This window comes from Drosophila sechellia, unplaced genomic scaffold, assembly GCF_004382195.2.
Source record: "Drosophila sechellia strain sech25 unplaced genomic scaffold, ASM438219v1 Y_39, whole genome shotgun sequence".
In the NCBI taxonomy this organism is placed as follows: Eukaryota; Metazoa; Arthropoda; class Insecta; order Diptera; family Drosophilidae; genus Drosophila; species Drosophila sechellia.
In genome coordinates, this window is record NW_022611417.1 from 129,247 (window position 1) to 139,677 (window position 10,431).

The following is a 10,431-nucleotide window of genomic DNA, read 5'->3' on the forward strand; positions in this document are numbered from 1 at the left end:
GGGAAACTGGTCTCTCCTCTCCCAAGCGGAAACGAAGCAGAAAACTCGCGTGTTATTTCTTATTGTAATAATTGTGCTTACTGTTCCTGCGCATTGCCTACAGTAATCCTGTTTCTGCTTTCAGTGGTGCTGGTAACGTCGTTGCTACCGGTATGCAGCAAGCATTGGCCAGCCTGGCCCGTCAACTTTGGTGCACGCATAACCTTTTGTGAAGGGAAGGAAAAACATGCGCCGCAGTCCGCGTCGTCAATAGAAAAGGCTTAGGTTTGTCTGTGTTTTGTCGTAAGTACAAGCCGACTGATATATAGGACAAACATTTCTGCTCTTCCTCGTGTGGAATTAAACATTCAGATCATTCATTGGGACTTGTTGACCGAGGATCTGATATTCTTGGGAGAGGACTCGGGCGATTCGAGCTTCATCAAGGCCGTCTCGTAAAAACCGGAAGCCAAATAGACTGCATGTGCAAGCGCTTTGTGTAGAAAAGAACAAGGACTAAATAACAAGAATTACTTACCGGGGGACGTCCAGGGGCGGCTGGGGTCTCAAGTTCAGCCGCTGCTCGAAGAAGTTGTGCAAGAAGCTGGTCCCGAACATTGCTCCGTCCAGCTGTGTATCGTTACAGCGAGGGCAGAAGATATTCACGTTGGACTTGACCCACACGTCGCTGGGGCCCACAGGAAGGGCTTTCTGCCTACAGGAGAGCTTTGGACACACTTCGAAGTCGCCTCTCTCATACTTTTGGCGCATATCATCCACGCCTCGCTCCGACATGATGTATCGGGCGTGGATCATGCCGTACCACTTCTCCTCATCGCCGAAGACACAATCCAAGGAACTGTCGAACACCGGATTCAGGATCACTTGCAGTGTCTCGGTGAAGTACTCCAGGCCCATCTGGTTGAACGTCTCCTGAATGTAGTCGATGGGTACGCGGCAGAGGAACTCGTTGATCCCGAGGAACCATCTGATCCAGCTGCTGTTGTTGTTGTTCTGGCTACAAGATTTTACTGTGAATTGCTATTTTTTCCATAGGAAAAACCTAGTTACTCACGGGCTCGATTTGTTGCCAGTTCACTCGTATGAAATAATAAAAAGTACAGTGCGAAATGATAAGGCGTACTATGCCATAATGACATCTATGTATCAGTTGGGCCGCAATCCTTAATCGGCCGAGGACTGAATGGCCTTTACAAAAATCTCAATCTCGTCAAAGCGGCAAGCACAGCGTTTTTATATTATTTTATAAATAGTATCCAAAGGAAAATGTTTAACATTAAATTCATTAATAAACTTATAATTCAGTTATCTATATATATATATATATATAAAAGTGAAACCCGTTTCGCGTTGTCACGGCATCACGTGTGAACGGCTGAACCAATTTCGATAATTCTTTTTTTTAAATGTTTGTGGAAGTCCAAGGATGGTTCTTACGGAAAAAAATATTAAGAAAATCTCTCGGAAATATTGAAAAGTATACATTTAATTTTGCATATTTTAAAAAAAGCGCGTTCAGTGTTGGCTAATGAATTTTCACCACCACATTTATGGGTGATTTTGCGACCAGCCGCGTACGGTCACACCATTGGCAAAGCACAAACAAAATACGAACTTTTCTGCTAGAAGAATTACAAATCAGTTGATTCCGTTACTAATGAAGATGAAGTTGTGAATTGTCCAACATAATTTTTAAATTCGCTGGAATTGCCGGGTTACCACCTCATAATCTGCAATTAAAAATCGGATCAGTAATTATTATGTTACGGAACATAAACCAGCCATGTCTGTGTAATGGCACGCGGCTTGCGGTGAAGAAATTATTGAACAACGTCATCGAAGCCACAATTTTGAAAGGGAAGTACAAAGGCGAAGATGTTTTAATCCCACGCATCCCTATGATACCGAACGATATGCCATTCAGCTTTAAGCGTTTACAGTTTCCAGTGCGGCTTCCATTTGCAATGTCAATAAATAAATCACAAGGGCAGTCGCTAGGTGTATGTGGCATCAATCTAGAAAATCCATGTTTTTCACATGGCCAATTATATGTCGCCCGTTCCCGTGTCGGAAAACCATCAGCATTATTTATTTACGCACCAGAACATAAAACTAAAAATATAGTGTACCAAAAAGCATTACCTCGTCATCGGCTGCACCCGCTCACGCTCTGACTGAGTTAGCGAAAGCAAAACCGCAAGCAATAAACGGTACTGCTGCACTACCAGCAAAACAAAACGAAAACGTAAACAAAAAAGCTGGGTCGACCTGGCAGACTGGAATGGACCGCTACATTACAATAAAGCGAAAGCTCAGACCGGAAAATTCAGATTTGGAAAACAAGCCGAAAAATACACGCGACAACTCTACCTTAATCAAAAATGTAGCCCCTGCAAATACCAACGGATTTGCCTTGCTGGTAGATACCGCTAAGGACGTGCCGCTGGGATCCGTTGATATCGAACCGAAGAAAACAAAACCTCCGCCAATATACATCCGCGAGAAGAGCACAAGCGGTTTTGTAAATCAATCAAACAGCAAACTACAGAGGCTGTCCAATCTACAAAGAGCTGAAAATCCGTCTTCACAAAAGAATGAACACGGCGCGGGCACACCAAGGAACAGCTACGCTGATACCATCAGAGACAAATCCTGAAGTAATTTTCTCGAAAATTTCGAGAATGTCCACACGGACATAAAGCCCGAGAATGTCCTCCTGTGCGTGGACGAGCCTCATGTGCGCTCACGCTCCGTGGAGAATACATCTTCGGCTACGAATGGACCGCATTCGAATCCAACGCTGCCAACACCTTCTCCGCCGCCGCAAGCAAAGGACACGGCTAAACAGGATCCGGCGTTAGAGGAATGCAAAGTCAACGTAAAGATCGCCGATCTGGGAAACGCTTGTTGGGTTGATCATCACTTGACCAAGACCATTCAAACGCGCCAATATCGGTCACTAGAAGTTATTATCGGTGCGGGCTATATCTGGAGCACTGCATGCATGGTATTCGAACTGGCCACCGGTGACTATCTTTTTGAGCCACACTCCGGCGAATCGTACACCCGCAACGAGGACCATTTGGCCCACATCATCGAGCTGCTGGGTCCAATACCGCGGAACATTTTGTTAAACGGCACCTATGCGGCGAAGTCGTTTACCCGTTCCTGCGAGCTACGAAATATCTCGGGCCTTAAGCCCTGGGGCCTAATGGACGTTCTTCTGGAGAAGTACGAGTGGTCGCAAAAGGATGCGGCGTCATTCGCTTCGTTCCTTAAGCCCATGCTCGAGCTCGATCCGAACAAGCGTGCCACCGCTGCGGAGTGTCTGCAGCATCCGTGGCTTAGATAAGTTACGATGCAACCTGGTTGTTGGCTGCGTGCCACACAGCCAGCAACAGCAGATGGAGGGGGAGCTCTAGCAGGAACCGGAACAGGAAAAGGAACAAGAGCAACAGCACTAAAAGGTGGATCACTGGCAGTAACAGCAGACGGAGAAGTTGGCAGGGGCTATATAGAATCTTCGGCATCGGTGGCTACTTTGGCTTTCATCTCATCAATTGCTTCCACATCGGCTGCAGCAATTGCGGCACTGAAGGCCCGACCTTATTTGGTTGCACCCTTTGTAACCACAGCCTCAGCAACACCCACTCCACAAACCCACGCATCAATTTCGACAAACACGGCCCGCACATCGCCAGCTACACCTACACGTCGTCGCATCGCTTCCGGAAACGATTTGGACTTGGTTGAGGACTTGGGTGTGGCACTTGCTCAAATAGAGGAACCGCAGACACCCACCAAGAACAAATCGCATCGCTTTTTCTGGCGCAAGGCACTGCGACGTGTCTTCCAGCGTCGTAAGTGACGGCGTCGCCGGCAGGACTTGCCCCGCTGGCATCGTCCCGCCCGTCGCTGTCGTCGTCGCAACCTGGATGAGACGCATCTGCGCCTGATGTGCCTACGGCCAGATCCACTGCGTGCAGCCCGCGTGGCCCTGCTCAGCTGCATCCGCTACATCCGCTGGCGAGCCATGGCAACATACGCAACAACAACTTTTACTTCAGCAACCACTAAAACATCAGCAGCCAGCCAGCCAACCAGCAGTCGCTAATCTCCGTGATCCAGTTAACTCAATTACCATTCGATTTAGTTTTACACATGCCAGCGCTTAACTTATTACCTGTGTTTTAGATCGACAATTAGACCATCCTTGTTGCTACATATGAAATTATAATATTGTATTACCGCCTACACGAACACGTCCCCACGAATCCTGTACATAGGCTCGACAGTTCTCGATACCATTATTTATTTTAATTAAAGCGACGCATAAGAGTGCGATGGTAGAGCATGAGCAATTGCCGCATACAAACCATATATGTGTTAGTGTACATTTACCCGAAATGCGAATCGGCAAATCTACATTTATAAGCGTACGTAGTTAAATGAAATGGAGTCGATCCATCGATGGGTGTCTCACACGCGTCATCGTCGATTCGGTGGAATAGGGCATATATGTATATGTACATGGATGCAGAAACTTGTGCTGAACATAACAATAATGTTAACGTAGTTAATTAGTTTATCCTCGGCTTAGTGATCGACATGAACAATTTAAAATGGCATTAGTAACTCTTAAAAACGTAACCTGAAATAGAAAAGCGAATGCTTTTCTATAACGTAACAACCATCAAGTACTATCCTTAACCCCTAATCGGAACTAATAAGCGTATAAATATGATTAAATCATCCGTATTTTTCGTATTTTTCTACATTAAATATAAGTGCAAGCGCAAAATAATTGCAGCTTTATCAAATAGATAAATGTTCAAGACACAGGCGTGTCTTGGACGTGGCTCTAGAGGTGGCTCCAGGCTCTCTCGAGTTTTTGTTCGAGAGAGAAAGAGCGGATAGCGCTACAGCAAAGAGCTCTTTTCTTCGCATACAGTGACAGCAGACGACTGTACGTGTGCACACGTATGCTCATGCATTGTAAATTTTACAAAATATGCCCTTCACCTTAGAAGTTCGTTGACTTTAAATCTATATTATTTTTTATCAATTGGCACCATTTGAAAAATTCTTGTTTTGCATTGCCTTAACGTTATTATTATTATTTAAATAAATCTTAGAAATTGTAATAGACAAATCTATGGCACTATGCAGCCACTTTTTTGGTGAAGGCCAAATTTGCTCTCTTTCCGCTCGCTTACGCTGGGAGCGTAAGAAATCTAAAAATAGAATTTGCTTGCTTGTGTGAGTAAAAACAAGAGGAGAGAACGCGTATATGTGTGCGTGTTGCGCCAGAAGACGATTTTCGGGCCGAAATCAATTCTGATCGAAGAAACGAATTTACATATTTGGAGTATTTCGTAGCAATATGATGAAATAAAATAATAATTAATTATTATCGAATTATCTACCCTCTACATATTTATATTTATGTTGATAATTAATTATGTGTAATATTGGGTTGTGTCTGGAGGCTGCGCGCGCCCTTGCGGTAGCGCCTTAATAGCTTCACGCGTTCCTTCTTCAGCCAGCAAGGAAAACATATTTGTGGCAAATAGGGTTGCAGCCATTCAGGAGCTGACAGATGTCACGGCTTGGCGTTATGTTCCAACAGCTTTAAATCCGTCTGACATCTTATCCAGAGGATCCCTGCCGTCTGAGCCTAGCGAGTCGTCACTCTGGGCGCATGGACCCGCCTATCTTACGGAGCCTGAAAGAGATTGGCCAACAGCTGTTTGACCTGACAAAACTATTATTTCGCATTACCATGAAAGCGATCTTCATGCCGGACCTCGAGCTCTTCTGGGTGCAACTCGATCCCAATATTGGCCAATTGGGGGGAGGAAGACGGTTACCAAAACCGTGAACAGGTGCATCAGATGTTTTCGGATTAAGCCGCGGCTGATAGAGCACATAATGGCGGACCTTCCCAAGGAGCGCTTAGAAGGATCTCACGCTGTTGAGATTACTGGTATAGACTTCTGTGGACCCTTCTTTTACAAGTCGGATACTTGAAACAAGACCGCGGTTAAATCCTACGTCTACGTATTTATATGCTTTGCAACCAAGGCACTACACCTGGAGCTGATCAAGGATCTCTCGACAGTTGCGTTTCTGTGCGGACTCAAGAGGTTCATATGCACCCGACGGAAGCCGAAGCAAATTTGGTCAGACAACGCCACCAACTTTGTCGCCGCCATTTGCCAATTATTCGTGTTTCGGAAAAGACCAAACTTACGCATTCAATTATCGCTATCGTAAAAGAATAACAATTCGTAAATAAACAGTGTCGTAATAAAAACAAACTTTCTTCGGTTTTTTATTATTCGCAACAGCTATTAAAAAAGCTCAATAGCTAAACAAAATCTATATTATTATTGATCAATTGGCACCATGTGAAAAATTCTTGTTTTGCATTGCCTTACATTGTTATTATTACATATAGCTTAGAAATAGTAATAGCCGAATCATAATATCACAAAATAAATTTTAAAAATGACTTTATAGTAGAATAATAGTCATTAGAGTATTCAGCGTGCGGCGTGTGAAAAATTAATAAGGCAATGATTGTTGAGTGCTTGTGTCCGCACTTCGTGCCTCCAGATATGACTTTTGCAACAAACCTTTTTTTCAAATTTTTATTTATTTTATATATTTTTATTACTTAAATTTTTAATACTTCGGAAAACTAAAGGTACCTTCTGATCTTTTTTTAATATTTGTAAAATACACATTAAAGATTATGAAATATTTAAAAAAAAAATAAAAACAAACAAAATCAAGTGCACAAATAAAAGTAGTATATATATATTACACATAATTAATTATCAACATAAATATAAATATGTAGAGGGTAGATAATTCGATAATAGTTAATTATTATTTTATTTCATCATATTGCTACGAAATACTCCAAATATGTAAATTCGTTTCTTCGATCAGAATTGATTTCGGCCCGAAAATCGTCTTCTAGCGCAACACGCACACATATACGCGTTCTCTCCTCTTGTTTTTACTCACACAAGCAAGCAAATTCTATTTTTAGATTTCTTACGCTCCCAGCGTAAGCGAGCGGAAAGAGAGCAAATTTGGCCTTCACCAAAAAAGTGGCTGCATAGTGCCATAGATTTGTCTATTACAATTTCTAAGATTTATTTAAATAATAATAATAACGTTAAGGCAATGCAAAACAAGAATTTTTCAAATGGTGCCAATTGATAAAAAATAATATAGATTTAAAGTCAACGAACTTCTAAGGTGAAGGGCATATTTTGTAAAATTTACAATGCATGAGCATACGTGTGCACACGTACAGTCGTCTGCTGTCACTGTATGCGAAGAAAAGAGCTCTTTGCTGTAGCGCTATCCGCTCTTTCTCTCTCGAACAAAAACTCGAGAGAGCCTGGAGCCACCTCTAGAGCCACGTCCAAGACACGCCTGTGTCTTGAACATTTATCTATTTGATAAAGCTGCAATTATTTTGCGCTTGCACTTATATTTAATGTAGAAAAATACGATTTTTTTGTGGCGGATGATTTAATCATATATACGTTATAGAAAAGCATTCGCTTTTCTATTTCAGGTTACGTTTTTAAGAGTTACTAATGCCATTTCAAATTGTTCATGTCTATCACTAAGCCGAGGATAAACTAATTAACTACGTTAACATTATTGTTATGTTCAGCACAAGTTTCTGCATCCATGTACATATACATATATGCCCTATTCCACCGAATCGACGATGACGCGTGTGGGACACCCATCGATGGATCGACTCCATTTCATTTAACTACGTACGCTTATAAATGTAGATTGGCCGATTCGCATTTCGGGTAAATGTACACTAACACATATATGGTTTGTATGCGGCAATTGCTCATGCTCTACCATCGCACTCTTATGCGTCGCTTTAATTAAAATAAATAATGGTATCGAGAACTGTCGAGCCTATGTACAGGATTCGTGGGGACGTGTTCGTGTAGGCGGTAATACAATATTATAATTTCATATGTAGCAACAAAGATGGTCTAATTGTCGATCTAAAACACAGGAAATAAGTTAAGCGCTGGCATGTGTAAAACTAAATCGAATGGTAATTGAGTTAACTGGATCACGGAGATTAGCGACTGCTGGTTGGCTGGCTGGCTGCTGATGTTTTAGTGGTTGCTGAAGTAAAAGTTGTTGTTGCGTATGTTGCCATGGCTCGCCAGCGGATGTAGCGGATGCAGCTGAGCAGGGCCACGCGGGCTGCACGCAGTGGATCTGGCCGTAGGCACATCAGGCGCAGATGCGTCTCATCCAGGTTGCGACGACGACAGCGACGGGCGGGACGATGCCAGCGGGGCAAGTCCTGCCGGCGACGCCGTCACTTACGACGCTGGAAGACACGTCGCAGTGCCTTGCGCCAGAAAAAGCGATGCGATTTGTTCTTGGTGGGTGTCTGCGGTTCCTCTATTTGAGCAAGTGCCACACCCAAGTCCTCAACCAAGTCCAAATCGTTTCCGGAAGCGATGCGACGACGTGTAGGTGTAGCTGGCGATGTGCGGGCCGTGTTTGTCGAAATTGATGCGTGGGGTTGTGGAGTGGGTGTTGCTGAGGCTGTGGTTACAAAGGGTGCAACCAAATAAGGTCGGGCCTATAGCCCCTGCCAACTTCTCCGTCTGCTGTTACTGCCGGTGATCCACCTTTTAGTGCTGTTGCTCTTGTTCCTTTTCCTGTTCCGGTTCCTGCTAGAGCTCCCCCTCCATCTACTGTTGCTGGCTGTGTGGCACGCAGCCAACAAGCAGGTTGCATCGTAACTTATCTAAGCCACGGATGCTGCAGACACTCCGCAGCGGTGGCACGCTTGTTCGGATCGAGCTCGAGCATGGGCTTAAGGAACGAAGCGAATGACGCCGCATCCTTTTGCGACCACTCGTACTTCTCCAGAAGAACGTCCGGCCCGAGATATTTCGTAGCTCGCAGGAACGGGTAAACGACTTCGCCGCATAGGTGCCGTTTAACAAAATGTTCCGCGGTATTGGACCCAGCAGCTCGATGATGTGGGCCAAATGGTCCTCGTTGCGGGTGTACGATTCGCCGGAGTGTGGCTCAAAAAGATAGTCACCGGTGGCCAGTTCGAATACCATGCATGCAGTGCTCCAGATATCCGCCGAGGTGTTATAGCCCGCACCGATAATAACTTCTAGTGACCGATATTGGCGCGTTTGAATGGTCTTGGTCAAGTGATGATCAACCCAACAAGCGTTTCCCAGATCGGCGATCTTTACGTTGACTTTGCATTCCTCTAACGCCGGATCCTGTTTAGCCGTGTCCTTTGCTTGCGGCGGCGGAGAAGGTGTTGGCAGCGTTGGATTCGAATGCGGTCCATTCGTAGCCGAAGATGTATTCTCCACGGAGCGTGAGCGCACATGAGGCTCGTCCACGCACAGGAGGACATTCTCGGGCTTTATGTCCGTGTGGATGATCTGGCAGCACGTGTGAAGATATTCAAGACGGAGTCGATGACGGAGAGTCCGGGCAAGTGGCGTCCGCCCGGTCTAGTTAGCCTTACCCGGGTACTGCGGATCTCTGCCCGGGCGGACCTTTTATTTCTCTGCAACTCGTGGGTACTATGAGCAATAGACCAAATAATATTAAAATACCGTGCTGAAAGTTGTAAAGTTGTAAATAAAAAGTTGTGAAATTTCGCAAGTTTGTTGGCGTCGGTCGGAAATTTCTAGAAGCGCGCGAATACGAAATTCGAAATACGAAATCTGCAGTCAGAGTTGGTGAGCACATATGAGCGACTTAAAAATGCCCTAATTGGCGAATTTAAGCGCGCGTCGAAATGTGCCGATGTACATGTACAAAGTTGACGCACAGGAAGAAGAAGAGCGACGAAAGCATGCACGAATACATGCTAACAATGAAAAAATTGCAGCGCTTGGACAAGTCGATGTTGAGTCTATTATCGCTTATATAGTTGACGGGCTGGATATTAAAAGCGAGTTCAAATTTGCATTGTACGGCAGCAAATCAACTGTTGGAAAAATATGAGTTGTACGAGAGCAAGTGTGTTATCGAAAAACCGCAAAAGCAATACAGTGGTGGCAGAAAAAACTGCGCATTATTATATATATAAATATATAATAATGCTATATAAATATATAATAATGCTACAACTGCGGCTCTATTGAACACATGAGAAAAGACTGCAAGGCAGAAACAAAATGTTTTAAATGTGCAGGCAGCGGTCATATATCTTCAAAATGTCCCTTTATAAATGCGTCAGCGCGGCCGGAATACGCTGAAACAAAAGAGCAAAGTATGTACAATATTGTTGAGACTGGTAGTAACATAGATGCTTCTCCACAGTACAAGCCGATGATCGAGTCAATGATAGCTGAGTACAAGCCAGCAGAAAACAACGCTGAA

The 10,431-nt window shown here is 44.1% G+C and overlaps 1 protein-coding gene and 2 pseudogenes across 1 annotated transcript; 1 reads left to right on the forward strand and 2 right to left on the reverse strand.

The window, feature by feature from the left end:
• Positions 1-339: 339 nt before the first annotated feature.
• LOC6621320 (stellate orphon protein at 12D) lies at positions 340-1,131 on the reverse strand. The gene is made up of 3 exons (XM_032727178.1): positions 1,124-1,131; positions 518-997; positions 340-457 (listed from the first exon to the last, which is right to left on the reverse strand). Exons 1-3 carry the CDS (start codon positions 1,129-1,131, stop codon positions 340-342), a joined length of 606 nt encoding a protein of 201 aa, XP_032583069.1.
• A 419-nt stretch (positions 1,132-1,550) lies between these two features.
• Positions 1,551-4,163, forward strand: LOC116803483 (annotated as a pseudogene).
• Positions 4,164-8,814: 4,651 nt separating this feature from the next.
• LOC116803484 lies at positions 8,815-9,500 on the reverse strand (annotated as a pseudogene).
• Between the last annotated feature and the right edge of the window lie 931 nt (positions 9,501-10,431).